The sequence below is a fragment of the Crinia signifera genome, chromosome 19 (genome assembly GCF_055691185.1).
Source record: "Crinia signifera chromosome 19, ASM5569118v1, whole genome shotgun sequence".
In the NCBI taxonomy this organism is placed as follows: domain Eukaryota; kingdom Metazoa; phylum Chordata; class Amphibia; order Anura; family Myobatrachidae; genus Crinia; species Crinia signifera.
The window spans coordinates 138,282,795-138,306,231 of NC_139226.1; the positions used below are offsets into that span (position 1 = coordinate 138,282,795).

The window sequence follows — 23,437 nt, forward strand, 5'->3', positions numbered from 1 at the left end:
ACACTATACAGGGCAGTGATCGGGACACCGATACACTATACAAGGCAGTGACCGGGAAACCCATACACTATACAGGGCAGTGACCGGGACACCTATACACTATACAGGGCAGTGACCGGGACACCCATACACTATACAGGGCAGTGATCGGGACACCGATACACTATACAAGGCAGTGACCGGGAAACCCATACACTATACAGGGCAGTGACCGGGACACCTATACACTATACAGGGCAGTGACCGGGACACCCATACACTATACAGGGCAGTGACCAGTACACCCATACACTATACAGGGCAGTGACCAGTACACCCATACACTATACAGGGCAGTGACCAGTACACCCATACACTATACAGGGCAGTGATCGGGACACCGATACACTATACAGGGCAGTAACCGGGACACCCATACACTATACAGGGCAGTGACCAGTACACCTATACACTATACAGGGCAGTGACCAGTACACCTATACACTATACAGGGCAGTGACCGGGACACCCATACACTATACAGGGCAGTAACCGGGACACCCATACACTATACAGGGCAGTGACCAGGGCACCCATACACTATACAGGGCAGTGACCGGGACACCCATACGCTATACAGGGCAGTGACCGGACCCCCCTATACACTATACAGGGCAGTGACCGGACCCCCCCTATACAAGGCAGTGACCGGGACACCCATACACTATACAGGGCAGTGACCGGACCCCCCTATACAGGGCAGTGACCGGGACACCCATACGCTATACAGGGCAGTGACCGGGACCCCCATACACTATACAGGGCAGTGACCAGTACACCCATACACTATACAGGGCAGTGACCAGACCCCCCTATACACTATACAGGGCAGTGACCGGGACACCCATACACTATACAGGGCAGTGACCGGGACCCCCCTATACACTATACAGGGCAGTGACCAGGACACCCATACACTATACAGGGCAGTGACCGGGACACCCATACACTATACAGGGCAGTGACCAGGACACCCATACACTATACAGGGCAGTGACCAGTACACCTATACACTATACAGGGCAGTGACCAGTACACCTATACACTATACAGGGCAGTGACCAGGGCACCCATACACTATACAGGGCAGTGACCGGGACACCCATACACTATACAGGGCAGTGACCGGGACCCCCCTATACACTATACAGGGCAGTGACCAGTACACCTATACACTATACAGGGCAGTGACCAGGGCACCCATACACTATACAGGGCAGTGACCGGGACACCCATACACTATACAGGGCAGTGACCGGGACCCCCCTATACACTATACAGGGCAGTGACCAGGACACCCATACACTATACAGGGCAGTGACCGGGACACCCATACACTATACAGGGCAGTGACCGGGACACCCATACACTATACAGGGCAGTGACCGGGACACCCATACACTATACAGGGCAGTGACCGGGACACCCATACACTATACAGGGCAGTGACCGGGACACCCATACACTATACAGGGCAGTGACCAGTACACCTATACACTATACAGGGCAGTGACCAGGGCACCCATACACTATACAGGGCAGTGACCGGGACACCCATACACTATACAGGGCAGTGACCGGGACCCCCCTATACACTATACAGGGCAGTGACCGGGACACCCATACACTATACAGGGCAGTGACCAGTACACCTATACACTATACAGGGCAGTGACCAGTACACCTATACACTATACAGGGCAGTGACCAGGGCACCCATACACTATACAGGGCAGTGACCGGGACACCCATACACTATACAGGGCAGTGACCGGGACACCCATACACTATACAGGGCAGTGACCAGGACACCCATACACTATACAGGGCAGTGACCGGGACACCCATACACTATACAGGGCAGTGACCGGGACACCCATACACTATACAGGGCAGTGACCGGGACACCCATACACTATACAGGGCAGTGACCAGGACATGTATACTATGTATTCCCCTATGTCACAGAGCGATAGCAGAGTGGCTGATGCCTCATTGTGACTGGGAGGAGGGACTGAAATGTGCTGAGTCAAAATGACTTATTAAATGAGCTGGATGCACTCCACACTAACAAGCAGAACCTTCCATTGCCAGCAGCTGGTGTGTACACAGTGTCTCACCCTGGTACCTAACACATTAACCCCTAACTGTCCATTGTGCCCGCAGGGGGCATCTACATGCAAACACATGCTCAGACAGAGTGCGGTGGTACAGTGATCGTGCTCTTTAAGATTTACTTGTTGGCAAAAAAATACTGATACTATTCAGGGCTATGATCCCGTGTACAGATCTCGCCCCCCCCCCCCCCCAAGTATGTAACAGCTACATACGGTGCAATCAGGGAGATCTCTAGACTATTCGGGGAAATCGCTTCTCTTTCAAAGAGTCTCCCGGACAGTCTAGGAGAGTTGGTGAGTATATGTGTATATGTTTGGATTAAACCCAACTCAGTTTGTAGTTAAGGGTCCGTGCTATTTCTGTCATTTTCCTGTGTTGTCGTTGGAAAGCTTACCACTTTCTGAATTCAACCAGGGCCACTGAAAATGTCGCCGGACCCCGTTAAAAAGGGGTGTGGTCAGTGGTAGGGGGCATGGCCACACCTGTGTAAAAAAAAAAACCACAAAATTGCCGGGGGTGCGGGCTGTGTGCCGCGTACAGGCTGCTGCCTCTCTCACTCCCCCGCTCAGCATGCGCTGAGCGGAGGAGAGAGGTTGTGCTGCTGCGAAAGACTCTGCTCTCTACTCGCACTGACTGGTCTCTGCAGTGGGAGATGGGGCTGCTTAGCCCCTCCCCTGTTAAGACATTTCTGTGTTTGGCCGCCTGAACACACAAACCGCCCCGAGAGGCCTCGATCCTCCCCTGAATAGCAACGGGGAGGACCAGCAACAGGGGAGATGGTGGTGTGCCAGTGGTGCACCACTGGGGGATGGAAAAAGTGGGGATGGTGATGTGCCACTGGTTCACCACTAGAGGCACCACTGGGGGATGGCAACAGGGGGGATGGTGGTGTGCCAGTGATTCACCACTAGAGGCACCACTGGGGAATGGCAACAGGGGGGATGGTGGTGTGCCAGTGGTTCACCACTAGAGGCACCACTGGGGGATGGCAAAAGTGGGGATGGTGATGTGCCACTGGTTCACCACTAGAGGCACCACTGGCGCACCCTTTCTTTACAGTGGCATGCCTGGATTTTGTTGGGGAGAACCCACTCCTGCAGCGCAGCTCAGCCTGAGAAATTTCCAGGCATACCTCCGAAGGGGTTAAAGGCCTATAAGGGTCCATTAAATGAAACACATTTAATATGATTAACCTGAAGACTAGTCCTGAATATTAGTACACAACATGAATGACTTCGCTGCGGTTCAGTTACCAGTCAGAGACCCGAGGCGCGCTATATTGTCACACTACAGCACCATGTATAGCTATTACCGTGTTTCCCCAATAATAAGACCTACTTACCCTTACTTCTGCAGAACAGTGCAAAATAAGCCCTACCCCGAAAATAAGACCTAGCTAAATGCCCTTTTTGCCCAGTCCTTGCTCTACACCAGTGGTTCCCAAACTGTGTGCCGTGGCTCCCTGGGGTGCCGTGGGACACTTGCAGGGGTGCCAAGGGTTGGTGGTCCATGACCAATTCAAATTATTTATGATCAATTATTTATGGACAAAACCAGAGCTGGTGACTGCCAATAATAAAATATGTGTACAAACAGAAGCACATTCTGCCCTTTACCACATAATGGAACCTAAAAATAACAAATAAACACAGTCTACTTCATTTTATATTTATTTTTCTGCATTTTTGGGGGCCTAGGGGTGCCCTGGAAAAATTCTGATGCTCTAGGGTGCCGTGATTCAAAAAAGATTGGGAACCCCTGCTCTACACTACAATGCTCCCAGCTCCGCCCCCCCCCCCCCACATGAAATGGATGCGGCTGTTAAAGATTTATCAGTGTAATCCAATCACAGCTGCAGCGTCTCACTCTATCTCAGTGAGCGCGCACCCTCCCCTCGTTTTCTGTGAATTACGATGGCGTGCGGCATTCGGGGTATGGACACTTATGATGATGTTGTTGAAGATGACATGCCCATTTTTGAATAAAGGTAGATTTTTTGGTTCACACTTACCTGTTTATTGAAATTGCTGTCAATGTTAATTAAAATTAGACCTACCCCAAAAATAAGCCCTATGGTGTTTTTTGGACTAAAAAATAAATAGATAAAAGACTGTGTCTTATTATCGGGGAAACACGGTAGCTGGTGCAGCAGAGCCCTCTCAGTCAATGGCGTAACAATAGAGGGTGCAGGGGATGCAGTTGCTATGGGGCCCGGCAGCTGAGGGGGCCCGGGACCAAGCTAACAATCCCCTGCACCCTTCTAATTTTTTAAATAATGCTGCGGACAGTGGCAGGCTGACAGCGTCGCTGTCCCGTGTCCCAGCGCAGCACTGTAGAAGCGAAGTGGTAGTCCAGACTCCTGTGCTCTCTCCCCCTCTTTCTTCCCCACTCTCTTTCCTCCTGCACATCTTTTTCTCAGCCCAATCTCTCACTCCGCCTGTCTCTCTGCCCCAGTCTTTCTCCTCTCCCCTCCCCACTTCTTTTTCCATGCTTCCTCCCTCTCTCTTTCCTCCATCTCTCTGAGGGGTAGATTTATTATAGCGGCGCTAAGAGCGCCGCTATAACAGTTCCTGCTTCGCCTCATTAGCGAGGCGAAGCAGGAGGGGACACAGACAAGATCTACTAAGATCTTGCCACCGAAGCGGGGAGCGCTAACTCCCCCCTCCGGCGATGTCCCCTCCAGCTGACAGCGCGTCAGTTAACACTGACGCGCTGCCTGCTTCTCCCCCGGCTGGCTCACTGCACATGCGCGGGATCTCACTACTCACGCGAGATCCCAGCGCAGCTCAGAGCCAGCTTGTAGGCATAGGGCATCGCCGTTTGCAGCTGTCGAACTCGACAGCTATCGCTGACCGTTCATAAATTAGGCAGGAGGCAGGCGCGCAGCACGAAATATCGTAGCTGCACTATGCCTCCTGCCCCGCCGCACGAAAGACACCCGCTCAGCGGGTGTCCTAGATAAGGGGAAGCGCTATCCCCTACATGGGGATAGCGCATATGCCCCTTATTGTCCCTTAATAAATCTACCCCAGAGTCTCTAACCCCTCTCTCTTACCTGTGCTCTCTCTCTCTAGCCCTGTCTCTTCCCGACACCCTCTCTGACAATCTTGTTCCCCAACTCTACCGGCACTGTTTCTCTCCCGACACCTTTTGTCTCTTACTCTTTCTTCTGGTGCCCCCCCCCCCATGGGCATTGTAGTGACAATGGGGGCCCTGTCCAAAATTTTGCTATGGGGCCCACATCGTTCTAGTTACACCCCTGCTCTCAGTCATCCTCTATATGGCACCACAAGGGGTCCGCAGCGCCTTTCAACATACATACACAGGAACGGAAGGAACTCACACAGCAACAAGTGACTGACCAAACAAAACGCCGCAGTACGACGGCTATAAACATTGTAGTCTTCAGTGTAGACTCAAGACTTTTGACAATTCTGTATTTTCCTTTATTGTGTTCTATACATCTCCCCTCATCACTGGGCAGATTCATTGTTCCTGCTGCACAAGCCGGGAAGCCAAACAGAAAGAGACGGAGGCACGAGGCACAGAATTGTTAATGCACGGCTTGTACCTTTATTGTCAGATCTTGTTCACTAACATTTCCAGTGGTGCAAGATTACAATACACAGTTATATATATCTGCATTGCACATCTAGGCTATACAGCAAATGGATCAGCATTAGTACAAATACATGAAATATTTACATTTTATATACTCAAGCCCACACATCCGATTATATTTACAAAATAAAACACAGAAATGAAAAATGTGATGGAAGTCTCCATTGGTGATCAGTCCGAGCAGAGGGAGATTGGCTGAGGCCTACGCAACACCACTGGGACGCTAGCAGGTGGCCTTCTGTCCGCCCAGAGAGTCAGTGTTCTTGGTGGCCATAATGGACCGGTACCATTGCGAGGTGTCACTGGTACGGACAGGCGTCTTACAATGTCTACCGCCACTTTGTTAATGCCGGGGGTACGCTGCGGTTCTGCCAGTGTCGTGTTATTATTGTAACAGAGCCGCCATCTGTCCTCTGTGCATCGGATGCAGCAAACCTGCCATTTGTAACGGAGACTAGAACCCTTTACTCCAAAGACCACCGTCCTCTTCTCCGGAGAGCGGCTGCTTCGGTCCAGATGACGGATTTATCACTGGAATGGCTCCGTTATAAGGGAAAAGGAGGCAACCCCCTGGAAATAAAGTATCACTACTTATGTAACAAAGACATAGTCGCTATTGCGGTCAGGTGTCGCTGCCCGCACTATAGACACCGCTGCAATGGCCGCATCCCATACAGACTAATATAATCAGCTTCCATATTGTTCATGCCTGATACTTCCTAGTTTAATACAACTATGAGTTTATTGTGTAGTTTTAGTGTTTCCCTATTTATATACTGTAGCTCCTATTGGCCTAGACCCATTAATATGAGAGAATGAATACAGGATAATGATAAAGAATACCATAAATACTATATAAATGAGGCAGACCTGCCCCAGTAATTAGATGCTGCAGGCTGGTTGGTGACTGCAGTAAGCCTGCAGCTAGACTCCTGAGCCCTCGTTCTGATTCTAGGGGACGTTTTTCCCCATTTGTACTGAAGAAACAAAACAATGACCCAAGAATAAGGTTACGCACGGAAATTAGCTTTAAACACACACAATTCATTCTCAATTAGCCTGTACGTAAACACACACCCAGCCATATTCGTATAAGCCTAAGCATAATTGGGATGGAGCGTGTCAGTCACCTAGGAGTGACATCACCTACGCTCGCAGAGCGAGAGATGATCGGCCATTTTATGTGAGGTCAGTGGCTTCCTGGAAATCTAGGTTCTACATTCCCTTAGATACTGACTAAACCTGTGTACACAACATGGCTGCCGCTACCACGCACAGGTGATCTGTACACTGTAAATGCGTGATCTGGCCACGATACTGATTAGTCACCTCACGTTCAGGGCCGTACCTGCGCTATAACATCAGAACAGGCCATGAGGCCAATATTCATATTCGCCAACATAAAGCGTACGTGTCACTGCAAATAAAGTACACAACATGATATCACGCTCTCCGAATGAGGAAACGCAAATGTATAAATACATTCCAGTCAGGACAGTCCGGATAATGCTCTGAAATTGGCATAAATACATCAAAGTGGAGTGTGAGGAAATCAAGTTTAATATACATTCATACTAACCTTCCCATAGGCAGTGAACGGGGGGGGGGGGGGGGGGGCTTGCATTTATTAACCCTTCATTTTAGGTGTGGGACTTGTGGGAGGTCACGGCCGCAGCAGCTGTGATATGCATAGTCCGCATCCATAAGGTGCGCCAAATCATCAATGCCCCACGCCATCATGTGCAAGTAAACGCAGGCATAAATATACACTAACACCTAGAAACAAGTAACGTCCCTTTACATTAGTAACAAGCTAACGCTGCTCTTTGCTCTGAGGTGAAGCCTGAAAGTGGATAAAGATGTTGTTCGCTCTCTCGCTGTGGTACAATGAAAGTAAAGTGCATGCGTGTTAATTTACAGCAGCCACAAGGTGCATTTTCAAAGGGGAGTGCCCTTAACACAATTCGGGGTGGCTTAATATTAGGGAAATAACGTTTATAAAGAGAAAACAAATCACAGTTACTTATGAAGGGGAGAGAGGGGTCTACACATAGTGGACTCCATGAGTTTTTACTCAACGCAGAGAATTGAGGCACATTGTACCTCATGCCTCAGCAAAGTCTCCAGGAGACACGTGAATCGACCGGTTCCATTTTTAGAGTTGTTGGATTAGATTATGGAGACTCTTAGGAAGCATATATTTCTGTTTCTGGACTCACCCGCCAAACGTGCCCCAGTGGGTTTGCTAGCCCAAGGGATGATGTAGCGCCTCCGAGATGGCAGACTCGGTGCACAACAGGGCCCCAAAAACAGAAATACCTCTGCTACAAAGTCACCACAGCTATCCTCTCCTCAGAATTAGCCGGTAGATTTCATGTCTCCCATGGAAGAGATTAGACACGGGATATATTCTGCCAGGCATGGCCAAACTGTGGTCCTCAAGCTGTTGTAAAACTACAAATCCCAGCATGCTTTGCCATAGTTTTAGCATTCCCTAATAGCAAAACTGTGGCAAGGCATGATGGGACTTGTAGTTTCACAACAGCTGGAGGGCTATAGTTCAGCCATGCCTGTGTTATAGGGTGGGAGGGAACCACACTAGAACTGAATAATCCACTTCCAGAAAACAGCCACTTAGATAAAGTCCAAAATCGTGGTATTTTGTGGTTAAAAAATAAATATTTAAGTTAATAGCATTTATCGTCACGGACGCAAGATTATAATAATAGTAATAGGCCCAAAGCAGCACTACGCCAATTATCCAATGAGACGCGTCCTCTCAGGAGAATTCATGTCAAGCGTTCGCTTCACTCAAAGCAAAGATCATTAAAGCAATATATAGATATTTATAATATGTAGAAATATAGTTCAGTCAATGTTATAACCGATATGTCATAGAGTAGGTCTGCAGGAACCTGGATAATAAGAGTTAATGCAACTGAAATTCATCATCAGACCCCAAACGTAATGTGCAAGAACACTCTGTGGCCCTGTATTCGCATCATCTATCGAACCCTGAAAAAATCCCGGCTTGCAGAGTTACTGTATGGCCAGGTGCGCTCTGTGGTAAGCGCACACTGTATAGCCCGGGGTGCTCTGCGGTAAGCGCACACTGTACAGCCCGGTGCGCAATGTGGTAAGCGCACACTGTACAGCCCGGTGCGCAATGTGGTAAGCGCACACTGTACAGCCCGGTGCACGATGTGGTAAGCGCACACTGTACGGCCCGGTGCGCTCTGCGGTAAGCGCACACTGTACGGCCCGGTGCGCTCTGCGGTAAGCACACACTGTACGGGCCGGTGCGCTCTGCAGTAAGCACACACTCTATGTGCCGGGATAATACACAATATATTAAAGGCTATGCCTCCATCACCAGGTTACGGCTGGTTTCCCTGCTCATTTTGTTCCCTGTGACGTCCTAATTACAAATAAACAATAAGCAGCATTTTCCCTTCATACAACATCCAAAATGATCAGAACAAAAAGAATACATCCACAAATATTGATGTGCAATAAAACAAACGATAAGAGAACAGCAAACGGCGTCACTATTGGAGAGGCCTTGCTGGTCATTGCAGTGCATGGTCAGCTGTGCCACGTACTCGCTATGGCGTGGCTGCCACAAACAACCACGATGCTTAGCAACAATATCTTTCTGAGGGTCGCTTAGATTCCACAGGTATGGGCACAGTGTGTCACACGCGTATCACGGCTGGAGACAGAGGAAGCTGTACACGTGGAACCATCTTATGTCCGTGGTACAGGAGGATGGGAGAGTTGGAGGTTCACATAAAGTCCTCAATGATCAGATAAAATCAAAAAAATGTAATGGCAAAAATTTTTCGACAAAATGTATTTCTGCCGGACGTGTTACACCACAGACATAGGAGATACGGGGGGTGCACATCCAGAAAATGGCCGCCGGGAGTCTGTTTCACTCTGTCTTTTCTTCTTTGCTCAGTCACATGCGACAAGTTGTTTTCAGCACAGACAGGATAGGAGCTGAGGGGAAGCCACAAGTTACAGACAAGAGAAACATTTAAGAACCACAAAGGAGAGGAGAGAGGTAACACTTCATATCTGAAGGCGACAGAGTCACGGAGCTGCTCAGTACTTCATGGACAGGGAGCGACGTCTCGCTAACTTCGACCTGAAAGACAAACATCAGAACGGCTGTAAATTATGCAGAGAGTCGAGGCAGCCATTTTGCGAGCTGGACCAATATCTGTGGGAATCAGTAGGACCATCATTGAGGCATAAAATGGCTGCACAAATGCCCACCTAGCCTCAATACCGCATGTGATACGGGGCGCTGAGTGACTGGCAAAGTCTGGCGCTATTTTCTTCCTGAAAATGCTTCTTGTCCACAATGCAATGAGACTAGGAAACTGCGGTGAATAATGCGATGCGTGTATTTGTGTGCGACTGAGTCTGTATACAGAGCACAATGGAACCTGATGTGGAAGCTGCATTATAGATAGATTCAGAGACTCAGGGGCACACAGACATTAATTAATCCTGGTGCATCACGTTTTCAACAAGACGCATTTTCGGGTAGTAAAACGAATAAGACCCCAATGCTAGCAGAGATGCTCAGGACCTGGCGCACCAGCAGCAATAATGTACCAGCTCACGTGTGTATCTCACCCTGCAAACAATAGTGGTACTCTGACACGTGGGTGTTATCTTGGGAATGCCTGCACAGGAACATTCCAAATCCGCAGCTCACACCCAGAAAAGTCAGATTATTCATTGTTATTGCATACTCTGTGAATCAGGCCAATCTATGCTACAATGTAAAGGGGCAGATACACTTATTATGTCTGCATGCAGAGTAAACACTGACTGCTTCTGCATGTAGCCCACACCTAACTCTCTGCACGTTACATCTGCCCCCTGTTACCCAGGTGCTCAGTTACTGGCTGCTTCTGCATGTAGCCCACACCCGCTGGGCAGCTCTATTCTCACACTGCAATGTAGCTCTGAGTTAGGACACGCCCCTCCCACACCTAACTCTCTGCACATGTTACATCTGCCCCCTGCAGTGCAGCATGGTGTTACCTGGGTGCTCAGTTACTGGTTGTTTGCTTTGCATCTAGCTCAGGATTAGCTCCATCACCCTGATAGGTGTGCTTGATGCACAAATAACATCCCACTTCCTGCGGTGCAAGTCTCTGAAGCGTTACCTACTGTATATATACAACATTCCCGGAGGCGCTTCTGCTCCCCTATGTGTATGTAATGTATATGTGGCCACTGGATAGATTTCTGTCTTCTTTCTGTGCTCTACCTTTATGCACAAAGTCCTCAGCCCAGACTCACCGTATCGTGCCAGCGAGCAAAGGGTTAAAGGCGTACAGCCAGTCGTTCATATCTTTATCATTAATGGCCTGTAACAGGATCCCGCGGTGCTTGGTGCAGACGGCGAATATGTTCGGACTCTGAAAATCAAGTAGACAATACAGGGATAGCGTGAGCCACCATACAGACGGAGACATTGGCATCGAGTGCGGAGAACGAGCGCTGAGCCCACCTTGAGCATGGCCTGCTGGTCCTCGCTGTACTCCACCTGAGCGGTGGACAAGTTAATGAGCCCTCGCTCCACTGGGTCCTTGTCGCTGTTGTAGATGAAGACGTAAGGCCGGCGTACCACAACAAAGTGCTTGGCCCACGAGTGGGACTGCGGCTCCTTGAAGTTCAGATAGCCCTTCTTGGAGACCACGGCCCTGGGGACACAGAAAGAGTATAAGGGCGGTTTTGGACTGTCACCTTTCTCTGCATTTTGTGGCCGCTATATAATGGTACCAGTATGACATTCCCCACTGCCAACAACATACAGATACTATTTTACTTCATGCGGTCAATGACCAGCGCAGCGCTGTCTGAGACGTTATACTGGTAACCCCGGTACCGCATGCGGCATATAAACCCGTATCTCTTACCCAGGTCTCAGCTCTTCAATATCCGGCACCAGATTAAGGAACTCGTTCTTCCCAGCGCGAGCCAGGTATGACGTCTCTATGGTGGGCACCATCTGGAACTGTTCAAACTCTGAGCAGGGGCTGGAGGCGCGGGAATTGGCTTCAGGGGTCCTGCAATAAGCAGCCACGTTTAGTCACATGATCGGAAGTGACATATATACGGACACAACGGAACCTGTACTGGTCACTCACTTCTGATCCACCGAGCTGCACCTGGAATCCGCTAGTGACGGGCAGGTGGAGGATGGCGTCAGGGTGGCGCTGCTAAAGCTGGAGATTGATGGGTCACGTCCAATTGGGGAGATGTCAGACAGCTGCAAAGCAAATATAGTGGATTTGTATGAAGATGGCTCTGCGGCAAGGATCGCTAAGCTATAAGTATAAGCCTGGACGCCGCAACCCACCCGGGGGGAGCCTGAGCGCGGCAACCCACCCGGGGGGAGCCTGAGCGTGGCAACCCAACCCACCCAGGGGGGAGCCTGAGCGCGGCAACCCAACCCACCCAGGGGGGAGCCTGAGCGCGGCAACCTAACCCACCCAGGGGGGAGCCTGAGCGCGGCAACCCAACCCACCCAGGGGGGAGCCTGAGCGCGGCAACCCAACCCACCCAGGGGGGAGCCTGAGCGCGGCAACCCAACCCACCCGGGGGGAGCCTGAGCGCGGCAACCCAACCCACCCGGGGGGAGCCTGAGCGCGGCAACCCAACCCACCCAGGGAGCCTGGGCGCGGCAACCCAACCCACCCGGGGAGCCTGGGCGCGACAACCCAACCCACCCAGGGAGCCTGGGCGCGGCAACCCAACCCACCCGGGGGGGGGGGGGGGGGGGGGGCCTTGGCGCGACAACCCAACCCACCCGGGGGGAGCCTTGGCGCGACAACCCAACCCACCCGGGGAGCCTGGGCGCGACAACCCAACCCACCCGGGGAGCCTGGGCGCGGCAACCCAACCCACCCAGGGAGCCTGGGCGCGGCAACCCAACCCGCCCAGGGAGCCTGGGCGCGGCAACCCAACCCGCCCAGGGAGCCTGGGCGCGGCAACCCAACCCGCCCAGGGAGCCTGGGCGCGGCAACCCAACCCACCCAGGGAGCCTGGGCGCGGCAACCCAACCCACCCAGGGAGCCTGGGCGCGGCAACCCAACCCACCCAGGGAGCCTGGGCGCGGCAACCCAACCCACCCAGGGAGCCTGGGTGCAGCAACCCAACCCACCCAGGGAGCCTGGGCGCAGTAACCCAACCCACCCAGGGAGCCTGGGCGCAGTAACCCACCCAGGGAGCCTGGGCGCAGTAACCCACCCAGGGAGCCTGGGCGCAGCAACCCAACCCACCCAGGGAGCCTGGGCGCAGTAACCCACCCAGGGAGCCTGGGCGCAGTAACCCACCCAGCGAGCCTCCGTATCCTCACCTTACAATCACTGATGCTGCCGCACACCTGTGTCAGCTCCCGGTTATACGTATGGGTGAGAAGCCGCAGACACTGTAACGGGCGGGAACAGGGCAGAGTGTTACACAGAGAGGACAATACCTACAGCCGTCCAGGAAGCGCGAGGTCTCCTCCATTACCTTTGTTGCCAGCTCCTTCTCACGATCCACAAGGCTCTCCACGTCGGTGGAGTCGTAGCCGCTGCTCTCACTGGGGGTAATGGCACTTTCGAAGGTGGTGGTGGATATCTGGGAGGAGATGCTGGTGGAGGTGCTGAGCGTTCCGCTGCTCAGGCTTGGAGAAATGGATTCGCTCAGGGATTTGGGAATGCTGTCGCCCAGCTTCTCTCGGAGCAGGAGGAGGTGCCGCGTCTTCTCCACCTGCAGGACAGAGCAGGGTTATTAGCAGATCATGTCACCGAGCTCTCGGGAGGTTATTGTTCCCAAATGTAATAAAGGTCAGCAATATTCTCAGAAGGGAAGATAATAAATATACATTCAATTTACCGATACCACAGCCCCGCCGACTACGGCAGCAGAACGCAATACCATAATACCAAGCATGCTTTCTCTTCTGTGTACTCAGAACCCCCCCTGCATGCGCTATTGGCCATAACTACACAGTAGAGTGGGTCCATCGCACAGACAAGCAGACAGTGCCTGTGGGTGATCCTAGACTTCACCCCCATCTCTCAATGAAGCCAATACTAGTACCTCATGTAACTGCTCCATTTTATCCAGCTCCCACTGGTGCTCGAGAATCAGGCTGTCACCACGTGGCCTCCAACCTGCCAGGTTCTCCTCCCCACGGACATAAGCCACCGACGTGTCCAGGATCTTCCTCCGTCTGCGCTGCATTCCTACAGGTGGAAAAGGACATAGCGCAAGCTTAGAGTGGTGCCGAGCATGACTTTCCCTTCTTACAGTGACTGGCTGGAGGGAACAATCTGGGGTAAGGCCAGTTACACAGAGAACACCCAGTAGCACTGCAGGAGGGATTATGTCCTTAATATTCTGCAGCACTTTTAGGGATATCAAACCTGCTTCAATCAGATGTCACTTGTCCCGTGCTAAGGGAACAATTTGCCTCCCAGGAAGATGTGGGACAAAATAAAGGTCACTCCCCTATCTGCTCAAGCCCCACTCCACATCTGCCCAAGCCCCCCCCCCCACATCTGCCCAAGCCCCCCCACATCTGCCCAAGCCCCCCCCAACACTCCCTATTCTGCCCAACCATACTAACTTACTGGTGTTGCCCCTCCCCCTATAGGGTGTACAGATGGAGCGGTTGGGGAAGTATGCAATGATGTGCAGGAAAGCGGAGGCATTAGGGCATCTGATAATGGCTGGAAGAGAATGATGGATGTAAATACATTACCGGGCCGCAATCCTTACCGGGACTTCCTGTGTCAGCCATTTTGCACAGGCTCAGCTCATAGATCCCAGTGACTCGGTTACTGTAAGGAGGAGACACTCAGAAATAATCACTACAGCACAATAATTGTCACAATGTTACACAATCTGCAGTTTCACTTTGTATTATTTTCTGCAGAGATTCGACATTTAAACTGTAATCTTATCTGCGGCACAAAGAAGAGTTACAGATTAACAGTGCAACCTGCTGGTATACAGTTATTATAACAGTCACCACCACCGCCAATCATGGTACAACCCTATGACACATGGTCCCAGACCTTGGGGACCGGCAGAAAGAGGCATCTCCTTATACACAGGAATGGAACCTACCAGCGAGAAGTAATCGCCTCTTGCATGACGCATTCTGGTCAGTGCTAGAGATAGCAGGAGGGAAAATACCAACATGGAGGGTCTGGCAACATGTCTTCTCACTTCTCTACAGATGCTTTGTGTCCTGGTGCAGCAGGTGAATTGGAGACCCCTGTTATACTGCCTCCCAGTGGTGAAGAAATACACCAGCATTACTCGCACCATTTCAGGCAATGAGACAGTGCTGTATAATGATTGTATAACCCGAGGCCTAAGCCTAGAACATCTCGCACACTGCGTAACAGTCTCCCGGCACACCAGAAGGAGACGGCAGAATGTCCAGTCTGACCCCAGGTTACTGACAGCATGGCGGGGGAATAACATGGTCTAATTTCTCCTGATAACCAACCAGAATGAAGCAATAAATGAGCTAAGCACTTACCAGTCAGGAGACTTGGAGTAGCCGCTGCCAAAGAGATTGCGCAGGGAGCGGGGTGGGGAAATCTTGGCGTCGCGGGAATAGAAGACCATGCACACGTCCTTCGTAACCACGGCTGGCTGGATACAGTGGTCAAGCTGCGGGGGTGATGGGACATTGCTCAGTGTGTGCTCTGGTTATAAAACAACAGTATACAGAGTATAAAGGTACATCAGTCACATGTGCACACAGGTTACTTCTCACGTGGCACCACTGACTGTCACTGCGCATTATCAAGCCGTAGGAGGGGCGATTATACACCAACAGGCTCCTCCCACAGCAGGAGCGTCACCAGCCAGGCAGATTCTGCACCAAGCAGGCTCCTCCCACAGCAGGAGCGTCACCAGTCAGGCAGATTCTGCACCAAGCAGGCTCCTCCCACAGCAGGAGCGTCACCAGTCAGGCAGATTATACACCAAACAGGCTCCTCCCACAGCAGGAGCGTCACCAGTCAGGCAGATTCTGCACCAAGCAGGCTCCTCCCACAGCAGGAGCGTCACCATTCAGGCAGATTTCTTGTTTTACTTCTGGTCTTTCTCTCACTCGGTCTCTGTAGCTGGATACCTGGACAATGACTGGGAAGAGGCAGTGGTCTTGTCCTCCTCGCCCCCCCCCCCCCCCCTCCCCTACAGCCTGACCTGGAGTGCAGTAATGGCCCCTCCGTCTCCTGCTGCTCCTAATAGACCACAGCAGGCAGCCTGCTGGTGACGGTGGTTGGGTCTCACGCTAACACTTGGCATGGCTCTTGAGCCTCTCTAGTAGCCTTAGAATGCAAGGAAGACAAACCGCACCCCCCAATGTGACAAGGCCACACCCCTTGACATGCAAATACGTGGAAATAGTGGCTATAAAAATGCTAATTATTGGGAGACACCTCAAAGTCACATTACACACTGGGCTGTAACTTTACTGTGAATTCTATTGAAGATAGGATATTGCCAATAGCAACCAGATTGCTACTTATTTATTTAGCATCTTCCAAAATAATAGATATAATCTGATTGGTTGCTATGGTATACACCCCATCTTAGTAAATGTAACCCTAAGTCACATGGGGTGAGATTCGGTCATTGTAGGTGGCCAAAAGGTCTGACAGCAGCAGCTGATGACCGGATCTGTGGTGAAGTCTATCATGTATTGCACCATTTGTGTAAAGAATGTCCCCCGAGATTAGCGGTTGTCCAAATGTCTCCTCATTCTCCCTATAGGGTGAGACTCATTATTTCACATAACACATTAATGAGCGTCGGGGGGAACATTCTGGGGCGGTTACCTCCAAATACGCCGATAACGTCATATAGATCTTCTCCCCGTATGGTGTCACTCGGTTCAGGAGTAAGGAATTGTGTAGGGAGCTGTCCCACACAGCCTCAAATCGGTAGAACGTCCTGCAGAGGCCAGGGGAGTGCAAATGGATATATTAGTCACCTGCTGGATACACAGAGCGCTGCTCAGACACAGGACACGCACCACAAACACGGTGACACAGACACAGACAGACAGCACCGGGACACTAGGCAGACACAGTCCATCTACTGATAGTCTGGTGGATGACTCCCCTGGGCTACGTATAGGGTAACCCACACAAATATCCTCTATCCACTAGGGGGCGAGATTGCATTGCAGTCTATGGCTACTGCTTTATTGTATCTCAAGTTCTGATCTAAATGACGACATTTACTAAAACCGCTAAAGAAAAGGACTATTTTTGCCTTAATGGCTGAACACGAGCAGGAATGCAGTTTCTTCTGTATTATATACAGTTGTGGGATTATACTCTCAAATCCTCTATGAGGAGAGAGACCAAGCTAAAGATACACTATCATGCAAGGGATGTTTCATTTATGCCGGGATAGTGTTCAGGCCGAGATCTCAGTAGATACCGGATAACCCTGCAGCCTGACCGATGTGCATACAGGGTAGCAAAAAGGAGGGCGCTGGTATGGGGTGGCTCGCCAAGCAGCTACCGTAAGGAGAGAGCAACTCCTTAGAAAAGGTTCAAATAAAAAGAAAAAAGAGGTAGTGCTAAAATACCAGTGAGCGTTCAATAATAAGACATTTTATTGTGCACTTCAATATAACAAAATATATAAATGATAAAAGATGTTAATATCAACAATATAGGGCCACTGGCATCTGTAAATGTAAATATGGTCAACCGTTCCTATTACTATCGCCTGTAGGGAAGGATTCTTGACAAATAACACAGTCTCTGGTGAGTTTATCCAACTTAGGACGGCATAGCAGCTGTATCCTCCTTGGTGATGGTGAAGGAAGAAGCTGAGTCCCACTTGATGGAACAGGAAGGCTGTGACTGGTTCCCACAGTGGCGAATGATCCGGGTGAAGTGCTGTACAAGGATGTCAGCGGCTGTATGGGCGGCCTACAGCCACTGACGCGTTTCTCTGTCTGTCTACAAGTGGGACTCTGCTTATTCCTTCACCATCACCCAGGAGGATACAGCTGCTATGCCATCCTCAGTTGGATCAATTCCCCTGATATTGGTAATTATACCATTTACATTTCAGAGAATCCCACCAGAGACTGTTATTTGTGAAGAATCCTTCCCCACAGGCAATAGTAATAGGAACAGATGACCATATTTACATTTACAGATGCCAGTGGCCCTGGATATTAATAGGAACAGATGACCATATTTACATTTACAGATGCCAGTGGCCCTATATTATTGATCGTAACGTCTTTTACCATTTATATATTTTATTATATTAAAGTGCACAATAAAATGTCTTATTATTGAACGCGCATTGGTAAATTAGCGCTACCTCTTTTTACTTTGGGTTACACAAACATGGCTGTTCTGTAACAGAGAGGACAGGACACCACCCTAGGCATATAGGAAGCCAGAACATGATAGTGTCTCTTACAGCTGCCATTCATATCCTACATTCTGCTAAAGGGGTTATAAAACACGGTCAAGCACAAAAGCGCTAGGCAGGGTGAGGGCGAAGAAAGCCAGTGCAGGGGGAGAGCGGACATAAAGTATTCTGTTGGGGACCGAGAATCTTTATGTGCAGGGATAGGAAAAGCAAAGCATAAAATACCTAGGCATATCCTTATCAAGAAACAGCCTGAAAGACACAGAAGAAGAAGCTGCCATTAGTGACAGACAGTAAGGGACACAAAATGGAGGAGGCCCGGGAGCACAGACAAGAGTTCAGCTGGGTTGGGGCTGATGGAGGAGGAGAGGGACGGGTGATATAGCAAATAAAATTCAATGTAGAAATGGACAATGACAGCAAAGCCATAAAGCTTTTGGTAACATTACCCAGAATGCTTCTCTCCGGTGGCCATGGCGACTTACCGGCTGGAGCTGTGAGATCTGAGGTACTTAGCGGAGATGATGTTCAGGGAGAGGACTGCGTCGGCGGCAGCCTCATCCACCTCTGCCTTATTACGCACGCGCCCTAGGGGAGGAAGAGACGCACACAAGGCCGGTTGTTAATGCTGAGCTTGGTCATCTATAGAGGCAGCGGGAACTATGGATGCCATGACACTCACCCACCACCAGCTCCCGGACATCCTTCCAGTGTAATTCATTCCCCTTCTCATGGATGATGGTCACTGTGATTCTACGCTGGATCCCCTGTCACAATGCATAAACACCATGATCCGGTCACATCCACACAGTGTAGGCAGCCATTTCATTCATGACAGTGCAGCCTATCAGCTCGCTAGGATCCAGGATCCCATGACTGCAGGGCCTACTGAATAATATTAATCAGTCGCTCAGTGATGTCAATACGCTAGTTGAAGATGCTTCTAGGGTAGGTAACTAAACCATGGGTTTCCATTGCTATGTATGGACACTACTGCCGTCTAGTGGACAGCTGACATATTACACAACAAGCAAAAGCTTCGAAAGCTAGTCTGCTACCTTCTGTGTTTGTACATGTGTGAGAAAGAGATGTAGTGTCACTCTCTGCCACCAGATGGCAGTGCTTCGGAGACTCACAGACACTAGACTTATCTATAGATGATACAGCTATTTATGGAACCGGCTGTTGACAAACCAGTATCCGGTCATGCCTCTCTTCCCTTCCTCCTGCGGAGCAGCAGCAGACCAGGACTGGGCATGTATGTATTATATGGTTACTGATCTAGTATTCCTGCCACATCTAATCACAGCGCCCCCTGCTGGACAAGCCCCTTTCCCTGTCTGACATTTGTGGCCCACATATCACTGCGCACTGTACAATCCACACATAACGCACCTGATGCAGAAGGTAGGTTCCCTGACACGAGAGCCCTCCAGAATGGTCAACAACAGCCGGGATGTACCTTGGAGAGAGCAGGAGGTAGGTCATTGTCTGCCTATGCATGTTACCCAATTACACCGTGCCCCGAAGCGGACAACTTACTCGCCAGTTGGCTCCAATTCACTGATCTCAAACCAGACCAGGAGGTCGTACTTGCTGACGCTCTGCCCCAGGCTTGGCTTGCTCATAGGATTCAGTTTGGTGGCTGGAACTGTAGAGCAAACGCAAGATGTTAGTTGGACAGGATTATAAAAGAGGCATCTATCAGAAAATGGGAGTTCTCGGGGTGAACCTACAGGACCACGGTCGCTACGTCACTAAGGAATTGGGCTACTGACCGTCTCTCTTGGGAGCCCTTTCTGGCATGCAGTTTGGAATTGGCAGAGATAGAAAAGAGGGCAGCTGGTCGGCGCTGTCCTGGAGAGAGGCGGACAGCACGTGAGCATGCTCAGATATGGCATCCAGGACGGGATCACTCACGTACCCGGACATTAGGAATCTGACCAGATTAATCCTCTGCTGTCCAGCTACCAAGGTCGGGCGGGTACAGAGGAGATGGGGGGGGGGGGGGGGGGGATGGGAAGGGGGCAAAGTGAACAACAGAGGAACGGAGAGGCCAAAGGGCAAAATCGTGACAATGGGTCAAAAGAAAAAGATGATGTCATCATGTAGCAAACAAAAGGATGCAAAAGCAAGAAGAACGTATCGTATGGAAAAGTAACAAATGCAGACATGACATCACGGCGAAGACTGCAGGAACCATTTATGAGGGGTCATTCAAACGGCTTCCACCGGACCAGTGTACACAAGCCTCGGCCCAGGATTTATCTATACATGTACAGTATGTGCTCCTGCACCTATCTATGCTCATGGGATATGGAACATAGAAGAGACTAACCCAGTGACTGCACAATACAGATACGTACCAGGCTTGGAGAGGGGCATGGGAGGAGGAAAGTGCCGTCGGGAAGGCTGCGCCGGGCTACAAGACAAGAAGAATGATTGGTCACACCGCCCACCCAGAGCGGATACGATGTGTAAATCAGCGATCAGATCAGCGGCTTCCTGCCCTTACCTGAGGTCCAGACCCTGCAGGTGTAACGGATGCTGCTGGTAGTGTCCGAACACTTCAAACACAATGGGCTTGGTCTTTATATATTCTATGAAGGACTCCGTAACCTCAACAGCAACCTGAGAAGAAGCAGATGGTGGGGTGAGGACATGTACGGGATAATGATACAGACAGATATTCCCTAAGCCGACACACTTACGTTCTGTACATGGTAGAAGCCGAGGGGGTTTCCGCGACCATTGTTCTTCAGAGGCTCTGTAGAGAAGGCCTCATCGTGCCGATGTAAGAAGCTGCAAAAGCAGAGGCCAGAGATCAGCACAGTACTAGGGAGAGTCATAATCTGATAACACACACCCCTTATCTTACAACCAATGGTGTGTCAGCTTTCAGCAGGAGGCCAGAGCTCAGCACAGTACTAGGGAGAGTCACAATCTGATAACACACACCCCCCTTATGTTACAGCCAATGGCGTGTCAGCTTTCAGCAGGAGGCAAGAACTCAGCACAGTACTAGGGAGAGTCACAATCTGATAACACACACCCCTTATCTTACAGCCAATGGCGTGTCAGCTTTCAGCAGGAGGCCAGAGCTCAGCACAGTACTAGGGAGAGTCACAATCTGATAACACACCCCTTATCTTACAACCAATGGCGTGTCAGCTTTCAGCAGGAGGCCAGAGCTTAGCACAGTACTAGGGAGAGTCACAATCTGATAACACACACCCCTTATCTTACAACCAATGGCGTGTCAGCTTTCAGCAGGAGGCCAGAGCTCAGCACAGTACTAGGGAGAGTCACAATCTGATAACACACACCCCCCTTATCTTACAACCAATGGCGTGTCAGCTTTCAGCAGGAGGCCAGAGCTTAGCACAGTACTATGGAGAGTCACAATCTGATAACACACACCCCTTATCTTACAACCAATGGCGTGTCAGATTTCAGCAGGAGGCCAGAGCTCAGCACAGTACTAGGGAGAGTCACAATCTGATAACACACACCCCCCTTATGTTACAGCCAATGGAGTGTCAGCTTTCAGCAGGAGGCCAGAACTCAGCACAGTACTAGGGAGAGTCATAATCTGATAACACACACCCCTTACCTTACAACCAATGGCGTGTCAGCTTTCAGCAGGAGGCCAGAGCTTAGCACAGTACTAGGGAGAGTCACAATCTGATAACACACCCCATATCTTACAGCCATTGGCGTGTCAGCTTTCAGTGATAGTACGCGTGTTCTAATATCACCCGTACGGAAATGCAAGTGCACTTCCTGTGCTTCTGTAATGGAGGCAGCCATCTTGTGGGCTTAGCCAATATACTGACTGACCACAGATATCCCAAAATGCAACTCACTTGAACTGGCAGAAGATATCGGCGTACTCAGGCAGGATGCCACTGGCTTGGAGGACCGTGACGCGGAAGGTGAAGACACTGCCGATCTTCAGGTGATCTCCCACATCTTCTGAGAATCCTTCCATCATCATCTTCCCATCCAGCAAGCTGCCGGATTTCATGTCTGTGGGGTACGGAGGGTGATAAGAGACCGGCTCTGTACTGGACACTGCTCCAGCGCCACCAGACTTACCCATCTCAGCCAGCCTGTTGACCTCCTCCACAGGAGTGTTCATCCCTGAGCTTTGGCCCTGGCCTTCCACAATGCGGAGCTCCTCCAGGGACAGCCCAGAGCGTGTGAGGACGGAGGAGGAGAAGTCGTTCTGTACATAGAAGAAACACAGCATAATAACAGGCAGCACTCACAGAGAGAGGCATACATGGGGGGTAGCCACAACTAATTGTACATTCCTCTGGTCACTTCAGGAAATGAAAGCATCCACCTGATTGGTTCTTATACTGCAGGTTACTTGTGAGCCTGTACTATGCTCTGTCTGTGATCATACCTGTACTTGCTGCCTAACACTAACCCCCACAGCTCACTACTGGGCTCTCCGCAACCTGTACGGTGATTGCTGCCTAACGGTGACCTCCAGAGCTTATTACTGGGCTCTCCGTAGCCTGTACTCCATGTACAGTGACTGCTGCCTAATACTGACCCCCAGAGCTCACTAATGGGCTCTCCGCAGCCTGTACGGTGACTGCTGCCTAACACTGACCCACAGAGCTCACTACTGGGCTCTCAGCAGCCCGTAAGGTGACTGCTGCCTAACAGTGACCTCCAGAGCGCATTACTGGGCTCTCTGCAGCCTGTACAGTGACTGCTGCCTAACATTAACCCCCCAGAGCTCGCTACTGGGTCTGTACTCCATGTACAGTGACTGCTGCCTAACACTGACACCCAGAGCTCACTACTGGGTCTGTACTCCATGTACAGTGACTGCTGCCTAACACTGACTGTCAGAGCTCACTACTGGGCTCTCCGCAGTACAGGCTGTACTCCATGTATGGTGACTGCTGCCTAACACTGACCCCGGAGCTCACTACTGGAATCTCTGCAGCATGTTCTCCATATACAGTGGCTGCTGCCTAACACTGACCCCCAGAGCTCACTACTGGGCTCTCCGTAGCATGTACTCCATATACAGTGGCTGCTGTCTAACACTGACCCACAGAGCTCACTCCTGGAATCTCTACAGCCTGTACTCCTTGTACAGTGACTGCTGCCTAACACTGACCCCCAGAGCTTACTACTGGGTCTGTACTCCATGTACAGTGACTGCTGCCTAACACTCACTGCAATTGTAAGT

The 23,437-nt window shown here is 50.7% G+C and overlaps 1 protein-coding gene across 11 annotated transcripts in view; it reads right to left on the bottom strand.

The window, feature by feature from the left end:
• Positions 1-5,707: 5,707 nt before the first annotated feature.
• KIF1B (kinesin family member 1B) overlaps positions 5,708-23,437 on the bottom strand; it is a 144,337-nt gene continuing 126,607 nt past the window's right edge. For 7 of the 11 annotated variants that reach the window (XM_083163481.1, XM_083163479.1, XM_083163480.1 and 4 more), the window contains 20 exons: positions 22,321-22,450; positions 22,089-22,251; positions 20,934-21,024; positions 20,738-20,853; positions 20,589-20,644; positions 19,765-19,873; positions 19,618-19,684; positions 18,905-18,989; positions 18,708-18,810; positions 16,656-16,770; positions 15,347-15,480; positions 14,575-14,636; positions 13,894-14,039; positions 13,321-13,560; positions 13,163-13,234; positions 11,952-12,073; positions 11,721-11,870; positions 11,312-11,504; positions 11,101-11,219; positions 5,708-9,928 (listed from right to left, as the gene is read on the bottom strand). In XM_083163481.1, the coding sequence (XP_083019607.1) occupies positions 9,886-9,928; positions 11,101-11,219; positions 11,312-11,504; positions 11,721-11,870; positions 11,952-12,073; positions 13,163-13,234; positions 13,321-13,560; positions 13,894-14,039; positions 14,575-14,636; positions 15,347-15,480; positions 16,656-16,770; positions 18,708-18,810; positions 18,905-18,989; positions 19,618-19,684; positions 19,765-19,873; positions 20,589-20,644; positions 20,738-20,853; positions 20,934-21,024; positions 22,089-22,251; positions 22,321-22,450 (2,316 nt within the window). In that variant the 3' untranslated portion in view covers positions 5,708-9,885. Of the gene's footprint in view, positions 9,929-11,100; positions 11,220-11,311; positions 11,505-11,720; positions 11,871-11,951; positions 12,074-13,162; positions 13,235-13,320; positions 13,561-13,893; positions 14,040-14,574; positions 14,637-15,346; positions 15,481-16,655; positions 16,771-18,447; positions 18,475-18,707; positions 18,811-18,904; positions 18,990-19,617; positions 19,685-19,764; positions 19,874-20,588; positions 20,645-20,737; positions 20,854-20,933; positions 21,025-22,088; positions 22,252-22,320; positions 22,451-23,437 lie in introns of all 11 variants that reach the window. The other 4 variants (XM_083163484.1, XM_083163483.1, XM_083163485.1 and 1 more) reach the window with 1 other exon arrangement.